At 41.5% G+C, this 19,373-nt stretch overlaps 1 protein-coding gene across 3 annotated transcripts in view; it reads right to left on the minus strand.

Moving 5' to 3' along the window:
• LOC118432747 (zinc finger protein GLI2-like) overlaps positions 1-19,373 on the minus strand; it is a 60,771-nt gene that overhangs the window by 15,369 nt on the left and 26,029 nt on the right. For 2 of the 3 annotated variants that reach the window (XM_035844357.1, XM_035844358.1), the window contains 6 exons: positions 12,833-13,021; positions 5,176-5,281; positions 4,527-4,723; positions 3,846-3,962; positions 1,720-1,927; positions 828-1,092 (listed from right to left, as the gene is read on the minus strand). In XM_035844357.1, coding sequence (XP_035700250.1) covers positions 828-1,092; positions 1,720-1,927; positions 3,846-3,962; positions 4,527-4,723; positions 5,176-5,281; positions 12,833-13,021 — 1,082 coding nt within the window. Of the gene's footprint in view, positions 1-827; positions 1,093-1,719; positions 1,928-3,845; positions 3,963-4,526; positions 4,724-5,175; positions 5,282-12,832; positions 13,022-16,985; positions 17,109-19,373 lie in introns of those variants that run through there. The other variant, XM_035844359.1, reaches the window with a different exon arrangement.

The raw sequence follows: 19,373 nt of genomic DNA on the forward strand, positions 1-19,373 counted from the left end.
CTTTTAGTCTTGCTTATCATTTTTGCACAATATGGTCTTCTGCTACGAAGACCGTAGTGAGTGTCCGCGGACCTGGTTAAGAATGCCCAGAGAGGAGAAGACTCATCCTGAAGGATATGTTCTAGAGTTCTCAGTGTAGCTCTCTCACGTCTACTAGCTAGTGTTGGGATAGAGTCAACAGGAAGTCCAATGATTCTCATACACCGCTTTTGAACAGATTCAAGAGAGTCCGAAAGATGCTTTGGCAATCCTCCCCACACAGGGCTCGCGTACTCGAGGATAGGTCTAATAAACGTCAGGTAAATCTGGGTTAGGACGTCTACAGAGAGACCCGCTTTCTTAGCGATGCAAAGGTAGTAAATCCTCGGTCGGACTCTGCTCAGCATGTATTGTATGTGAGCATCCCAGGTGAGGTCGTAAGAAATGTGAACACCAAGTAGCTTGAAAGTGGTGACCCTTTGAATCTCATTACCAGCTATTGTAGGATGGGGAGGAAAGGGTATATTGGCCTCTTTCCTGGTACTGATTACCATGTCCTTGGTTTTTTTGCCATTTGCTGCAAGGGAGAAAGACTTGCCCCATTCATCAATACCTTCACATAAAGACCACCAAGCTAACATATACTTTTTGGTAATCACTTAGATAATTTTTGGCATTGACACATCAAGAATCCTGTATAAAGTTAACACCTATCCACATAAACTTAAATTGGTCTTCTTCGGCAATTTTGTCTACAGCAAATAGCAAATACCTCTCCATATTGACCAGATTATATCAGTCTTCTTATGCCGTTTTGACTGTATTTACAAGGCGTCTCCAAGACTTGCCTTTGTTTCAGTGTGTGTAGCTGCAGAGGAGGACGGAGGCATGGCCCCCTGTGCCGCTAACATGGCCATCCCCGCGGGGAGGGGGGCGGCAAACGGCGATGCGTGGGGCATCCCGAAGTGGAAGGGGCTCTTCTGCCGCATCAGCCTGTTGTGGAACTGCTGCATGGCGGGGGAGGTGGGGTACGGGAACATGGGCATCGGCGCGCTGAACGGCATGTTTGCCGAGGACTGGGTTCCGGGCTTCGACTCAGCGCCACTTTCCGTTCTGTTGTCGGCAAGAAAAGGGATGAAAATGCTGATTAAAGACAAGTGTTTTGATATGCTAGTAAAGAGATAAAAATGCTGATTAAGGACACTTTCGATATGCTTTGTGAAATAAGTAGTTTGAGCTATATCGATCCTTTAGCCAACTGTGTTCATCTCATGCACTTGCATGTGCGCATATACTCCAGGGCCTTGTAACCACACCTTAGTTTGTCAAAGAAGGTTAGACAAACAAGTAATAAGATACACCATCTGTAAGTTACACTAGCAACTGTGCGATTTGACGCATCCCTTGGTTGAGACAGGGGGATGCCATAGACTTTTGACAACTTATGATCCACTGTTTTCTCAAGTCATTTGTTCTACCTGTATATCTTAAGGTCACTGAAGAACCGACTTACTTATTCCTTAACAAATAATGCTGATTTTCATTTGAAACATCCCATCTTCAGTGGTCCATTTTTATTTGTGGCATATATCCTAAGTCAGAAGCAGTGATTGACTGCTCATTACTTGGCAAAGACTGGTACTTTTCAATCAAAAATTTTCCCATCTTTCTTTCGTTTTGGATATTGCAGTTCAGACGTAGTTATATTTTGTGGTGTATATCCAAAGTTAAACACTATACCTCATAGCACTTGCTGACAAGTGACCGTAGGACCCGGTGCTCGCCGACGAGCCGCTGCGTGAGCCGCCATTGATGAATGCAACAAGAGAGTTTGGCGACGTTCTGATCATGGAGTTGAGATCCAGACACTCGCCGGACAGCGGGGAGATGGACAGGGCGCGCTTTCGCCCGTGCCGCGCCGCCGTTCTTGGCGTTGAGAACCTTGAACCTGAAAAAACAAGAAGTACATCCGTCAATTGTGATGTGGCATTTTGCCATGCCAGTAAAAAAACCACGGGATAGAGCCACTTGGAAGTGTGGTATGAAGACTAGCCGACTGCTGCCTACCCGTGTCGGGGACCCCAGCAGCAGTGTAACAATATACTGGATACTACTGTCGAAGTGTCTATCTAAAAAGTTGGGTAAAGTTGATGTTTTAACAGCATTAATTCATGGCAAACTAGTAATCTAAATGATATATTATGGGCCAACTACAAGTTAGGTACTTGTAAGTGTAAAGAAAATATTCCTCTATTTTGTAGCTTTTAAGCTGAACGTTCTCCTTGCTGCCCAACCCCATAACCAATGTGAATTTGGTGCCAAACAACAACCTTAGTACACCAACGGTTAAAACCTCCTTAGGTAGTTACGTTTCTTTAACTCGACACCATGTAGCAACTTAGCTGTCATCTAGCCAACCCTACAAGCTTCAGAATTTCAAGAAGTATTTCAAGAGGTTATTGAAAACGGATCAGTCTAAGATCCGCACAGTAGACAGTGTGTCCCAGACTTAGGTGCAGTGGTTGTCTCCTGTCAATCCAACCATTGTCGGACATAATTACCAGGTATTCAGTCTGTAAGGGCTGACCCTGAAGGGACTTTACATGACATTTTCAGGTGACAAGTTTGAGATTGCTGCTTTGTACAGGAAGTGGATTTGGGTGGGTGACTTGACACATTTGCTAATTATGGGGGATTTTTTTATAGATCAAAAAGGATAACTTTAAAAAAGCAGCTTATCTTAAAATTCACAAACTATCGTATTGTATATTCATGTCGCACATTACATATATAATGTATACTTAGCTAAAGTTGATAGTGCCACAAAGGTTAACACAAAACTACCTGTAGCAATTGATAAGCAGAAAACTGTAAACCTTTACAAAAAGGTATTTTTATCAGCATAAATTTGTTTTAGTGGAATTCAATTTCAAGCTTCATACTTTTAATTGCTGTTTTGTATATATTCTGTATCAATGCCAAAGTTTCTTTTGATACCGACAATTCTACAATTGTACGTATGTAAGTGAAACTAAGCTTTGGGATATCTTCAATGAAAACAGATGAATCAAAGAAGGGGGTTGTTTCTGGATATGCCACCTTTAGTTGATATTTCGTTACTGAGAACATAGGACCCTGTTTCAGACTAAACAGACACACGAAACTGCGAGGCAACAACTTGGCACTGAGGACTGCTTTTTCTGGCAACTAACTTCACCCAAAACCCTTAGGAAAATATACAAACTGCTACAAGGTTAGTCTTGTCACACATGTTAATAGCATGCCTACTGGCTGAAGAACTGTGTTGAGCAAAATTGTTACAAAGGCACTGTCTTTTTTGACAATGAGGAATCTTACTGTAATCTCCAAGTAGATGTTGGCTGGAAGTTTGTAACATTTTCCGACTGCCTGGCTTCTTTTACAGATGGGGTGGTAGCTGTCATACTCATAAAAGCCAAAGTCAGAAACTACAGAGCTTACGGGAGGCCATTTACATAAGAGTACACTCAAAAGAGATGGGGGCTGATATCGCTTGCCAGGCAATTATAATTCATTACTCGAATCACATGTCCCTAAAGTCACACGTTCACAAGTAATTGAATCACCACTCCTGAAGATGCTTAACGGATGTGCGACCGAAGAATTCAAGGTAAGCAATTTGCTAGTCTGTGTAACACAAACTCTGCTGTCCAGGCTGTAACTGGCCCCTTCCCCCAGCAATGATGGGCAGGCTGTATAGAAGCAGGATTAAATCAGGCTAGCAATTTGCTCGTGTTGAATGAAAGTTACAAAACTTCAACGCAACAAATTTACTATCTTCCACCCCAACATCTGCTTGAAGTTGAAGGTAATGTCACTGGTCTTACCGTCGGTGGGTAGGTCGATGGCTATACTGCCGCTACCCCCGCTGAGGGGAGGCATGTCGCTGTACATGCGCTGCTGACTCATGGCCGCCATGTGGTAGTACTCCGCTGCCGTCATGCCTGCACAGAGGGGAGTGATGGCAATTTGTCAGTATGGGACTTTTCTTACTTTCAAATTTGGTTTCAAATTTGGACAGGCAATGAAACCAGAATTCAAATGTTGACTTGGTGTGGAGTGATGGCAGTTTGTCAGTATGGGACTTTTCTTACATGACTTTTCTTACATTTGTTCCAAAACATGGACATAAATGACACCGGAATTCAGACGGGGACTTGGCAAACTTTTTGTATGTTTGCTTCCTTTTACAAAAGATGTAGACATCTTTACCATAAAAATAACGATATCAAAACCGGAAGGTCTGCTGCATTACATTCGAAAGTCGGTAGGGGGCCCATCATTGACGTTGAACTTCATTTTCTCAACCTCTACCCACCTGCAAACAAACCAAATATCATCGAGACCCATTTAACGCTGCCTGAGATCCTAGGAAAGTCACACTTGCTAATAAATACTGTAAAAGCCTTATTACGATATGCTGTTCACAGACACACACACAAACAAACCGAAACATAACCTTCTCTTTATTACCTGGCGGAGGTAATAATCATTTAACCCCTACTCACCATCATGAGGACTGAGTCCCCTGGCCTGCGACAGGGCAGACAGAGGGGGGGTGCCATGGTAAGGGCTGAAGAAGGGGTTTAGCCTGAAGGCAGGATGGGGGCCGTGTAAGGGGGAGGTCGGGTCGCTGTGCGGTCTGTGGGGGGTGAGCCGCAACATGGAGACGTCTGACAGCACCGGGCTACCGCCGAAGGGAGGACTGTTTGAAAGAAAAAATGGAATCGTGATTATCAATCTACTGATGCAACTAACATGAAACTTAAATTCCCTAACTAGCACAAGCTATACAGGCTAGGATAATATCTAGTCAGAACGGATTAGTTTAAGGCAAGCAAACACATGACAAATAATTTTGCTTTCCTCAACAAAATAATTGTTGACAAAGCTCTATACTGTTTACTGTTTTAGTCGTGAGTTCAATCCCTGGCCGAGTCATACTAAAGACATGGTACATGCTGCTTTCTTTGCTTAGCATTTGGGAGAGAATATGAAAGTACAACACACACCACTACATACGGACTAGCCACCTGCTGTAGTTATTGCACAAAGTTGTGTGGCCCAGGGGTACTGAAACGGAGATGGGTGCTGCCCTATGCACCGTCTGGTGCAGTAAGGACTTAAACTATTCATATAACAGAATTGCAAGCGTACCTGTGTATGGGTACGTGGTAGACATTGTGGGGATCGAATGTGTACCGTCCCTCGTTAGTCCGTGCGTCGACTGGGATGGGCTGGTGGAACGGCATCACGGGAGACACTGGAGAAAACACAAAATCAACATTGTTATGATAAAATAAAACTTCTGGGAAGAAGACATTTATCACTTGCTAAACTTTCTTCCAACACAAAGGTATACGTGGATCAAATTTTCAACGGCCACTGTCGCCTTCTTCAGGATCAATACTGTTGGCCAGTCACTTCAGAAGGTAAACTCGCAAGAGTTACAGACAAATGATCTTATAAGCCTGTGATCTTGCGGATACGTGACATCAGCAATAGGACAAATGTGCAAGAAACTTTAATACATCTTGATTCACAAAGTTTTGAAACTCTGGAGAGCTTTTATAACATGTAGACAGATCTAGGTCACCACTGCATGTGCAATTGTTTGAGTTGAGAGATCGGCCCAAGTCTGCTTCAAAAACCTTGACAGTCTACACAAACTAGCTCGATCGGTTGCTCCCACAACATTGTCACCCTCTAAAACACAGAGCACAACAACTCTACCATCCTCCCATAACAGAATTCAGCATTGTCAGACATTTCTACTTGAAAGAGGCATTGTCTTCACATATTGTCTACACGTATGTATGGCCAAACACAATGTCTACAATCCGGAAGTATTATGCATTGGCGTTATCTTTAGCACAGAGATCTATATCTATATATAGCCATACACAATAAATCTAGCCGTTCGTCAGAGCTGTCATTTGGACCCGTCGCTTTGTCCTGTGACAGAAATTTTCTTGTTGGGATGGACAAAAATTGCACTAAATCTGTCCAAAAATCGTAACTTCATGACACAAAACTGCTGAGAATATATTTTCTTAAGCATAAAATGACAGAATTAGCATAAAAAATCAACAACATGGTCTCCCAAACAATGAACAGGAAGGACAAAATTTGACGCTAAAGACGTTCACCCTCCCACAAGAAGCAACAATTACAGTTTCAAACCAGGCTGCGGCCGGGTCACCTCCCGGTCATCCCCTAGTTTTCGGGTGAGCTGCATGATTGACAGGCCACCATCGCTTGTATCCGACAACCAAATTTGTTGTCTCCAAGATGGATGGCCGGGATTAGGAGGTCGATAAGAATCGAGATGTCTCATCACGCGAGGGGGACACTTCGACAATGAAGCCGTCTCTAAAAGACGAGACCTCCGTCGGTGATTTGGCCTCCCACAAAACAATCTGCAAACAAGGTTGGAAGTCTGGCAGGTATTGACTTCACGTCATACAGTTGGTGGTAGAACCGACAGCGACCACTTGAAGCATTTTTTTTTTCTGAACAGGGGAAAAGGAGTGCCTTCTACTTTCAGCAGTTGCAATAGAGAACTTAAGTGTGCCTTCTAAATAATCTCAAACAAAACATGAAAAAAAAGATGATTCAGCAACAAAACAAACAACTCCTGCAATGTATAAGAGGACGCATCTTTTAAAATCCTCATTCCTGAAAATGTTCGTAAATTTCAATACCACATTTCTTATTCCTTACTTTCATCACCTTCCATGTCATCTAGTACGAGCTTAGATCCTTGAATCTTCAAACAAAATATTAAAAAAACAATGCTTCAGTAACTGGATAAACTTAAGTTCAACTTTAAGTTAAAAAACTAAACGCTGTTTTCTTATTCCTTACTTTCCTTACCTCCCCTTTCCATCTAGCACAAGCTTCCACTGCTCATATCTGTTCCAATCCAAACTCCCTCCCTCCACAAAACAATGCTTCAGAAACTAGATAAACTCAAACTTTAAGCAAATAAACTCAAATTTGAACATTGTTATCTTCTATTCCTTACTTTCTTCACTTCCCCTTTCCATCTAGTACAAGCTTCCTCTGCTCATATCTGTTCCAATCCAAACTCCCTCCCTCCACCCAGGCCAGCAGTGCTCCACCTCTGCGGTATTACAGGAATGAGGTATCGCCACACTCATCTAAACAAGGATCCCATTAATACACGCCTAACTGCCCTCATCTGACTGTCATAACTCCGTCATAAATTGCACTTCACAAGCAATCGCTCGCATCCAATAGCGCGTATTTCTCGCGAGACCGCTGTAATATGATCTCCCATATTGCAATCCCCGCTCGGACCCATTGTCTGCGTTCAATCTAACCCTGATAAGTGTCCCGGGTCCCTCAGGTCGCGCCGCAACCCGACGAAATTCCCCGCCATTATTTTCGCGTTGCACTCCCGGTCCCCCGGTGGGCGTCGAGATCCCGAGTAATAATACTCCACTTTGCTTCAATCTGCGGCGCTGAATGAAAATTGATATCAAATTCAATAGAAAGGAGATATAGTGTCGCCGGGGGGACGGCACGGTGATTTGAGGACGAAATTTCATTTCCAGGAGGCAGGTAGTTCATAACGCAGCAACAGGAGGTTACTCCATTGTTCTCCCCGGGTTTGTGCAATCAACTGTTCTCTCCCGAGAGCTGCGGGGTGGGAAGTTTGCAGAGGGCCTTTTCATGTCTATTGTTCGTTTCACATCATTGCTATCTCTGTAGGTATTCAGTTCTTTTAAGTCAACTTTTTTCATTATGAACATTTGTAGTTACACAAGTACAATGTATGTCGGGAGCTCCCCAAAGCTGCGGAGTGGGAAGTTTTCAGAGGGCCTTTTTATGTCTATTGTTTGTTTCACGTCATTGCTATCTCTGTAGGTATTCAGTTCTTTTAAGTCAACTTTTTTCATTATGAACATTTGTAGTTACACAAGTACAATGTATGTCGGGAGCTCCCCAAAGCTGCGGAGTGGGAAGTTTTCAGAGGGCCTTTTTATGTCTATTGTCTGTTACTATCTCTGTAGGTGTATAGTACTTTTTAGTCAACCTTTTTCATTATGATCATTTGTAGTTTTGTCGGGAGCTCCCAAGAGCTATGAAGTAGCAAGTTTGAAACATGCCTATTGTCTGGTTCACATCTCCTGCCATCCCTGTTTCTGTATCTGTATACAGTATAGGAGATACAACAGTCCTTTGGCATTACACATCAGCTATGCAGGCACGCAGTATCGCTATTGCCTGTCTCACACTTGTGCCATCCCTGTTTCTGTATCTGTATAGCAAAAACAACTGTCCTTTGGCATAACATCATATCATCTTTGTAGGCATGCAACGCGGCTGTAGCTGGTTAAATTACACTGAATGACCTGTCACACCTAACCTTTGCATATATCAAGCTTCAAGCACTGTCTGAAGGCTATCTAGTATTTGGTAGCAATATCAAAATATGATGGGAAAATGGCCCGAACTGTTTCTACCTAGCCAAAGACTCAACTCTACTAATACTATACTCAAATCTACTTTACTTAAGTTAGATTATAACATAGACAAAGAAATAGGTAGTAAAAGGTACACATATATACTCAATAACATGTACTCACATTTCATCTTGTTAAATCTAACATAAAGATGAATCAAGATGTCTCCACGAAAACTTTTTAAGTGCTCATCCGCCTCATCGTCATTACAAAACAGAGATGCCAGAGCAAAAACCTTTTGTTAGTGTTACTAAAGTGTTGGCCCAAATATACCCCTATCTTTTCCTCTGGGATCGAGCCCTAGGACTCGACTAATAACTTTGCGGGAAGATGATCCACAGAAAAAAGGAAACAGCTCCAAAAGCTGCCACCTGAGTGGATCTTCCCTGTAGGCCCATCAGCCCACCACAAAACGCAATCTTCTTCTTAACAAGAGGAGTCCCCGGCGAGCGCATCAAACAGTCGGACACCTGACACTCTTTTCATCCACTTCCCGCTTTCCCGCGAAGGGCTCGGCGCGAACGCCTGACGAGCAATCACCGGCTGACATACGCGGTCCCACGCGCCACGGTAGGTCTTCCCGTGAATCCAGGGAGGTCCGACGAGCTATCAGTCTTAACGGCACGGAAGAGACGTCGTAGAGTTTTATATGAACCAGAGGAATACTTAACAAGATTCTAACTTTGCCGATGTGCTCTCAAATGAAGCTGTGCCACACTGTTACCAGTGTCGTCAAAAGCAAATTAAAATTTACAAGAAAATCATTTCAAGCCGGACTATTACTGGTGTGGAAAAGAGTTTGGAAGATATGCTCTTGGATGCAGTTAGACAACATTGTTACCAGTTCATCTAAAGCCAAATATCAATCTAAAAAAAACACTTCACCCTTTAACAGACCACTTTTAGAAATCAGAGATATCAACAAAGTATGTTTCCAATGCCTTTAAAAAATGTAACTTTCTTTACTGCACAGTTGTTAGTTGTGGATAAAGGCTTTCACACCACAAACACCTAAAATAGTGCATACAGTTTCTATTTTTGTCAAGCAACACTTGCCAGCAATTTAAGTTCAAGTTCAGATTAACAACATTTTCTAGCATTTTAAGGTAAAAGAAATGTTGTATCATTTTATGTGCTACCACAGAAGTTTTACTAGTTTCAAATATTTGCAATTCTTTCTGTAATTCAGTGGGTTGGTGTTGTGTATCTATATTGTAATGGCTTTATTCCCTAGACAGAGCACACATTATGACTGTTCCAGACATGACAGCTAATATACTGGTATAGCTATACTTAAAAACTTAGTTCAGCCTGTTTAAAGAACCAACTATAGATAGCAGTTTTATCATTCTACATGCTTCCATAGAACTTTTGTCTAGTTAAAATGTATGAATCTGATTCTTTCCATTATTGTATCAGCATTATTCCCAGGACAGAGCCCATCTTATGACTAGTACAGACATGACAGCTAATATACTGGTATAGCTATCATCTTTAAAGCATTACTGTCCCCAGACAGGGGAAACTGAGCGATAATGCAGGCAGGGTCAGAGTTTAATGCACAACTTTCTTATTGTGAATGCCTCGGTGGTTTTTCACATCTTATCGATTGTTGAGGGCCGTATAGAATCTATGATTAATATAGAAACCGCAGGATATCTTAGGATCAAAGAAGACTGGAGTTTTCATTCTTCTGTAACTTATCATGTGAGGTTTGACTGGCCCAGTTGTTGTAAATTATCCATGCTTTAATGTTATAAGTATTGATACCTTAACTAAGATATTAATAACAACTGAAATTCAGCTCTTTATCATGAGAGTCTTCATATACTGTATCTGCTTCAATAGGATGTAAGTAAAATATAGTTATATACACATGGCATTTTATGCCATCATACAGATAGAATTCAGTTTCTACTTTCTGCTTACAGCTCTGAAAAATAACTTTTTCTTATACAATTCCTTACATCCAGCTCCTAAATACTGTCTGTAACAACTATAACAATCTATTTGGTAGATTTTTTTCAAATGTTCGAACTCTTGTTTGGTACTTAATCTACACTTCAACAAGCAACCATTACACAATGTACGAGGCTCGTACAATCATTCATTACGATCTCGTAATTACGTTAAACCGTTTAGATCTACTCCCTGAATAGTGAGGCATAATTCATTCATTACATAAAGAGTGGAGTGTGAACATGATTTTTACAACTTACTGGGTATTGACCCATCAGCTAAACAATTTATGAAACTTCAACATAGGTATGGAAGGGGCCTACAGATGTATTACCATTCAACTTTCAAAGCACTACCTGGTACCGGTTTTGAAAGATTCAGTTAATTTGGAGGGATTTGGCAATTTAGACGAACAAAAAACTTGCCCCAGGCGCTATTAAATGAGTGAGTCACAGGGGACGGTTGTAATGCCAATTAAGTCGTAGGAAAAAGAGCAACAATTAGTTCATTTTGCAGGTGTGACCTACGCACTAGTGGCTGTTAAACACAGAAGCGTTTTTCAGGTCACCTGTCCAAACAAAGCTTACAGCTTGTTACTGTGAATGTGTGAAAACAATCAATGATCTATACTGTAGTTAGAGCTATACTAGATTTGGGATAAAAAGAAACTGATGATAGACAATTCGTTTAGTCCCCAAACACAACAAATTCTAACTTTTCAGCTTTGAACAAACATTTCCATGGTAAATAAGAAAAAAGGACGAAAAATATATTTTGCAATACCATTAAGAAACAGCATAATCTATGCAGTTAGCTGAGTATTGAATACATCTATTGTTTCATTGCTACACATAAGCTATGTCAAAAAAAGTTTAACAATAAAAAAGGATTTGTTGAACAACGATTATCATTTTTCAATGTGCAGAATTTCACAAAATGGTGTTGCAGTAGACACGTGTAGTTTTCATCTTATGACATTCACACTGTGATCAAACAAACTCAAACTTTGACAACAGTTCTCATAATGTCAAATGTATCTAACACATCAGAGTATCATAAAGATCTTCTATGATATCACCTACCTTCATCTACCTCCAGTTTTTCTGGGATAAGCATTATGGTAACATCATGTCTTCACAACCAACCAGTCCCATGTACACCAACGACCACCAGTGACAATTGCTCACAAAGTGACTCAACAGCAGAAAACATAATCAGGGGTTTGTAAGATTCTCAAATAGGTTCCACTTTCAAAACACCAACAACTCCTTCTTAACCAACTTCAAAATGTATAACAAAGTTGGGAAGAAAGGAAATGTTACCAGAGTTTGATTCAATTGTCTAAGTGACAATAGTAAATCTTATCATGGTACAGAAAGCCCCTACCACACCCTTGTGGGAGGGGGGCAGAGTAAGAGCAGAAAAACATGACAGGCTGACAGGTCAACTGACCAGCATAGAGGAAGGAAACTGTAGTGACTCAGAGACTTCCTTGAAAGGATCTGAATGACACAGAAGAACCACAAGATGTCTGAGATGTTAACCATAGTTCCTGCTGCTCTTCCCTGGAGGAATATCGCCATAGCAACAGACTTTGTTCCAGAATATGGAAATTCAGCAGTACTTTGGGTGTGCTGAAGGAATGGGTGGTAAGTACAAATTTTAGTTGTTTTTTCTCTCCATTTTTTTTAAACAAAGTTATCTGAACTTGGAGGCTTCCTTGAGAGAGTCTGAATGACACAGAAGGGCCACAAGATGTCTGAGATGTTAACCATAGTTCCTGCTGCTCTTCCCTGGAGGAATATTGCCATAGCAACAAACTTTGTTCCAGAATATGGAAATTCAGTAACACTTTTAGGTATGCTGGAAAAACTTCAAAGAAGGAATGGTAAGTAGAAATTTTGCTTTGCTCTCTCCATTCCAAGTTTCTTTGAAGCATTCTGAACTCTCAGATGTCTTTGAGAGGGTCTGAATCACCAGAAATTGCCTCAAGCAGTCAAGGTATGTGAGGAATCTGGGGAAATGTTGCCATAGCATCAGACTTTGTTGCAGAATATGGAAATTCAGCAATACCTTTAGGTTTGTTATAGAAATTTTGTTCTAATATCTCCATTCTAATTTTCTTTGAAAACAAAAATTTCTAAACTGTGTCTTCACTTTTTTAAGTTGATACAGCCTAAAACGACATTGCAAAAAATGTCGTGCTGACAATCACACAAATCAACTGACGTAGGATACCAAGTGAACTGTAGTATGATACCAAACTGTACTTGGGTCCTTTTGGAAGTGTTGCACCGGAAGTGTTGGGCAGCCCTGGCTGTGTGTGCTGAACAGCCAAACCAAATGAATAAATAAAAACTTACTGAAATGTGGGTCCACATATCCATTCCTGGGGTCCAATCCGAAGGACGGGTAGGGGTACGTGGATCTGTGCTCGGAGATCAGCGGTGGGTGCGGAAACCCAGGCCTGCTGGGCTCCAATCTGGGGTGGGCGTACTCGCTCGATGACGCGGCCTCTTTCTTTATCGAGGTCTCCGCTGACTTTGCTTCACCTAAAAAACAAGGAGAAGCAATTAGCAACATTGATCAAACAATGACTAGTGACTGACTTTGAGAGGTTGTGAAAAATCATCGCTGTGAAAAACCATTGCTCAAGAAGCGGCCACATTCTTTATCGAGGTCTCCGCTGACTTTGCTTCACCTAAAAAAAACGAGGAGCAATTAGGAACTTTGAGTTGTTGCAGCTGTGATATGTTCGGTTTGGTTTATGTACTAGTTGTAGACTGATAAGAGTTCAAATTAAACCCAGCAACATTTCTTAATTTTACACTTTCCGTTAACAAATTCCAGATTTCCACCTGTAAGGTGGATTACGTGTAGGTGGTAGTGAGGATTTTTGTCCCTAAAATCAGAGGGAGGAGGGGGCGTAAGTGGATTAAATATAACACAAAGAAGAATGGGTTGAGAGAAAAATGTAGAACCAGGAATGTCGGCAGCTTTTGTTAACTTTCTTATTTCAACCCACTTGTAGCTGATGAGCCCATGTTGTTATTCTTTAGTGGTAAATTTGTGATTTTAAGGTTTTGAAAATACATTTTCACCTTTAATGTCAGGAAGTTCAGGGTTGTTTTTTTTTTTACAGACGTGGTGAAATTTCTTTTCCATCCAAGAACAGAGACACAGGTCTTGGAGACAGCCGTGTTAGACTGTCTCCTCTGTTACCATTGCAATGGAATGACCCAAACATAAGTGGTAGAAAAGAAGATTTATTTGGAGAAAGATTGCAAAAATACCAGCGGTACATCTGGCTGAGTGATCAAAAGGCTGTCTGGGTCCTCACGAGAATTGAGAGAGAGACAGTCAACAACCTCTCAAGCTGAACACCCAATTCTCTCTGGAACTTTGGAAGGCTGAGTGAGTCATGGGGAACCTATTTTAAGAAGGGGGGGATCATTTTTCATCCTCCTCATTCTTTGCTTTTAATTACTGCAACATTAGCTGACTTCATTAGTGTTCATATGATGTAAATTTCTAACTTTTTGCTGTATGTTTAAGGTATAATATGAAACGACTGTACTCTTCTCTAATTTTGGGTTAGGGGTGGGTCTAGAAAGATAAATTTTTTCATCCCCCTCTTTCTGTGCTTTTAATTACTGTACTATCCCCTCATATACTGTAGGCTTTCAACTTCTTACTGCTTTTCGCTTGCATTTTTTTAACATCTCAATGGGAATTGATCACAAAATATGTTCCAACATTACTATGTTGAAACAACGGAAAAGTCAAATAAACCACACATTACAGATTTTACTGTGCTACAGCATCTAAATGCTCTGGAATTCACATGGTTCATTTTCAACATTTCTTTTCAACTGCGCTTCCCCTGAAGATTTTACAAAGAGGCCATGGAGGAGTGAAAGAATTAGACAGGGAAAGAATTAGACTAAGAGGTAAACCATGGGTCACGGCCGGCTGTCTTACTGGAGTCTAACTTTATACACTAACTGTAAGCTGATCATCTCTGAAACCTCCATCTTTGCTGACCCTGAACCTGCCTGTCTGTCAAGTTTATATAGACAGACACTGACACTGTCCTGAAACTGTTCAGCTTGGAAAGCCTTCCAGTCAACTGATCTTCAACAAGTTCAACTGTAACTCATCTGACCAAACATTTACCCCCAGGAAGAATAAGGTGTCCATATACCACTTTAACATTTATGTGAATTTCTGAAATGAGGTAAAAAGAAAACATCTGACCTGACGAATAATCTGCTCTGAAATTCTGACACACAATAACAATACAGGTTAACAACGAAATACACACAAAAGTTCCAACCTCCTAACTCTAATACAGGATTGTCAAAACGTAAGGGTTTCAAAATATAGGGCCATTAGAACACAACTGAATGAGGAAAGAATTCTGGACAAGTTTGCAAACACACATCAGCACCAGACTGACAACCTTGTTGTGTTTTTAGTCACTCCCAAAGGTCCGCTTTTGCTTGGGGAGCAAGTTCTCAGCAACTAAAAGAACAACAAGGCTGGACTCCAGGCTTGAACATAGGCATTTCCCCAAGGAAAGAACTCTGGACAAGTTGCAAACACACACCAGCTCCAGACTGACAATATTGTTCAATTTGTTGCGTTATTAGTCGCGTTATTAGGTCCACTTTTGCTGGGGGAGCAACTAAAACTAGTAAAAGGCACACCAAGGCTAGACTCCAGGCCTGAACATAAGCATATCCCCAAGGAAAGAGCTCTGGACAAGTTTGCAAACACACACATCAGCACCAGACTGACAACCGCATGACAAATGACTCCATGTTTGGTCACGACCACTTGAAAAGGACAACTACAACCTTGAGTCAAACATCTAAAACACTTTGGTCAACACAAGATATTTGCTAAAAGTAAACACAGGGCTTACTTACTACAGGGAGACTGAAGAAACAGCAGCACAATTTTCAACACCGGTGCTACTTTAACCTCTTATATCCCAAGAAAGCTGCACTGAATAGGCACAGTTTTTCCAAGTCTGTGTTCTTACATGGGATCTTTCTTGCAAATGCTCGGAAACAAGAAGATCATGTCTAATGCAGCCATATGTTTTGCTGTTATTTTGGTCTTACAGCCAGTGATTAGCCCTCGTGGAGCACCCAAATCCACCAATGAGCGGGAGTTGTGAAAAACTCATTATCACTTTAAAGGAGGTGCAAATAACTGTAATAATGGGATTAATCCACCAAAAGGTGGAAGATTAAGGAATTGTGAGAAATTCCCATGCAACTATTTCATTACATTTTGCTACCTACTTCCTGGTATTCAAGAAATGTGTGCCACACAAAAAAAACTAAAAGATTTAGCTAGCTGATATCATCTACATATCTTCCAACATTTTCATGACTTTATCATAACATTAAAAAGTGGTCTAATAAAAGCCTGTATCTAAGTTGAATTCCTTACAAGTGAAGACAAATTCATAAACTCAAAGCGAAGAAGACTGTACTTACAGCTCAAGACATTGCAGACTTATTCCTTAGTTGTGAACTTTCCAAACTTTGGATTCTCACATAAAGTAATACCCGCAGGACCAAACAAATTTACAGCCAAAAAAAGCACCATTCTCATTTAATTTCTCTTCTGTTCGTCACATAAAGACAATTGTCAAGTAATGAACTTTGCACTTATAACTGACAGTGGATCTAAAAACGCACTGGAAAAATGTGAAACCAGTTCTTTTTTTGGTGTGGGGAGGGGGGATAACAAGTCAACTGTGCTTCCGGTAGCAACAGCTTTATGTGTGCCCAAATTGTTTCCAACTGAATAAACTCTGAATTGAATAATGAATTAGTCTGTAGAGGGGAGGGTTTCAGAACCAAAACATTGCTCTAAAGCCCATAACATTTACATTTTCCACAATATCCTTGCAAAAATGGACATATAAAAGTGCAAAATATTGTAGCTCTGTTCATAATATAGCTACAATATGAACTGTTCTCACCAAATCTGTAGTTCAGGCAACTGAAACTGTTACAATCTATTCCAGGACAAAACAAATTCCTGGCATGCCATAGGGGTACAAGAGAGTTCTTGCTTCCTCCAAAAGTCTGGGGGATGTTTGAGAAATACTGATTTTGTTGTTGAAACTTTGCCAACGGAGGTGACCCAAATTCCAGCCAACAGACACCCAGCTTATGTGACGACAAGTTCCCAAGACAGGAAGACGTTCTCACAACTATAAAACGTCACCAGCCCTGTTCAACAACCCTCGGCTTGTTTATAAGGATGGCAACAGTTCGGCAGAAGTTTGTGAGTTCTAAACAGCACTTCACAACACACTTATAAGCCATACGCCGTCCACTACAAGTACTTCAGACCCTTTATCCTAGTATGCTACTTAATTCCATATACAACAACAAGTCCGCCGTGTTTGCCAAATAGCTTCCTCCACCGGTATGGGACACCCCTGTTTACTATCTACTCACAATTTATCCTGTCTGACTTCCTGAGAATTACCTGCAAAGTGTTGGCCTGGTTCCCTCCCGCATACTGATTGCGAATTCAGCTACAGGTGTCCGTTCGTTCGTGTCCCTCTGGGTCGAGCACCACGCGTTCCTGTACTAGTACTAGACCAGACTACAAAGCCAGCGCATTGCCCATGCTAATGCACTGGCTCATGCATATTAGATGTCCCTGGGGGGACCTCCAGTCAATGACTGGGCATCTCATCTTACAGTTATTAGGGAGCAACAAGTCCTGATAACATCCCAAATGATTGGACATAAATTACTGGGAATGAGTCCTTGGGTATGCCTGCCATAAACACAGGCATCAGGGTGGCTGGAGTAGTTTTCCCACCAGCTACACAGGCTCTCAAACATTCTGGAACGTGTTTAATATTCATTGCAAGTGATTTGAAGCCATACGGATCGGTGGGTTTGGATGGGAGTTTGTTTACGCTCTCCTGAACAGTTTTCAAAACTCCCCGCACTTGAGGCACCCAAACACCCGGCGAGCGAAGTTTAAACAAGCCGTCAAACACGAGTTTGTTGGTGGAGTACTTTCCAACATAAGTAGGAAAGCTCTCGGTCGCATGTAGCAAGCCCGCTTCGCCCATTGTCCCCCGGAAAGCCTATTCAAGCAAGGCCTACTTGAGAAAATAAATTGGGCAGCTTTTACATGCAAAGCGGGAGAGAACAATGCCTCCGTTCTCTCGCTCGGCGGAGCGCAGCGTCGCGGCTGCTCCTAGGTGATGGGGGCCGGGGTCTGGTAATCTGGAGATGGTGGCTCCTTGTTGACTGGGCCTTGTACAATTGTTGGCTCAAGATATTGGAAACGTAGACAAGCACACAAAACAACAAGATCAGAGTGCCCAAGTGCCTGTTTAGAATAGATTGACCCTCATTATAAAGGCACTTTGGTTGTAGAGAGTGACATACAACAGGTCTCTTCGGTCTTTGACTTTGTTTTTACAATATAATATTATAAGTCAAAGTTGCTATCTTGGTCATAAGACATCAATAAATCCTTCTTTCTGCCAATCTAGTAAAATGTGTTCCGTATCAAGTTTTGCATCGTTTTCTTGCATCTTCCTTAGCTTTAAGGTGTGGTATAACCCTGTATTTCGACTACCCATCTATCCACCTAGCTTTATATGGGCGTACCTATACCCTTTTCCTGCTGAAACCCATCAAAATTTGGTTCCAAAGAGTTACCTAAGAAGAATTAAGGTTTAAAAAAAGCAAGTCAAGAACTTCACCATTCCTTTGGAAAGTGGGTCTTCCAAATCCAATTTCTTTCCTTGCAAAATTGTCAAACACTTTAAATTTCTGTTAAAACTGTAAAACATTTGGTGATTCACCTTAGTGCACACAACACCTGAGAAAGTGATGGGAAGCAGATAACTGCTCTGACGCCGCCCTAAGTAAAGATGCCTTAAAAGGTAAGAGTACAACCGAGGGCCCGAGGGCGTCCCATTTGCACTTATCTCACTGGCGCTCCCCACTCTTTTAAAGTGTCACACAATAAGCAGCTTTTACCCAACGCTAGCCGTCACTCTCCTACACACAGTTATGCAAATTCTGCCGCAAACCCCCTCCTAGCACCGACTCTCTTGCCCCGAGACCTCCGACAATGAAGGAATTTACCCTGAGAAAGAAGTGCCAGGTGAACATGGTGGAAGGGAGTTCGAGGGCGGAGCAATATTGTGCCTGTCCGTCTTTGTTCATCCTCCGCTTTTTCAGGTCTCAGATGACACACAACAGCTGATCATTAGGGGGGAAGGACGCACAACAAGGACTGAGATCCTGTATTGTGAAGCTGTGAGTTGTAATTGATGGGAGGGAGACAGGGAACCGGAAGACTCACAACATTGGGCTCTACAAGGTTCCACGGGTTGCTAGAAAAATAGTAAAAATTAGCCAAATAAGACAGAAAACACGCCAGAAGAGTGCAGTTTGGACCTACACTCCTAGGCCAATTAACTCCTACAAGGATTTTATTCCTAACTTGGCCAAAGTCCCCGTATTCGGCCAGGCTGGAGGCTGGTAGAGACTACTAACAACACTGGGCTCTGAAAGACACGCTGGAGTGCAATTCAGGGCTCAGACACTAGGGGGAGTTAGTAAATAATTGGCAACACACATCATGTAGTGAGTGTGCATGTTTGACAAACGTTCCTATAACTTTTCCCTACAGTTCTCTTTGTAATATTTTCAAAATAAATACCTTATGATTCCTTCCTATACATCTTTTCCTTTAGCTCTGTGCCATTATATTCAACTTTTCTAACCATACATTTACCATCAAATATGTCTACCATTGGCAAATCCGTTACAGTTGTAAATTGTAAGTAAACATACATGTATTCACAACAGTTAACTTAAGCAATAAAGATTGACATGG

The sequence above is a fragment of the Branchiostoma floridae genome, chromosome 16, assembly GCF_000003815.2.
Source record: "Branchiostoma floridae strain S238N-H82 chromosome 16, Bfl_VNyyK, whole genome shotgun sequence".
NCBI classification, from domain to species: Eukaryota; Metazoa; Chordata; class Leptocardii; order Amphioxiformes; family Branchiostomatidae; genus Branchiostoma; species Branchiostoma floridae.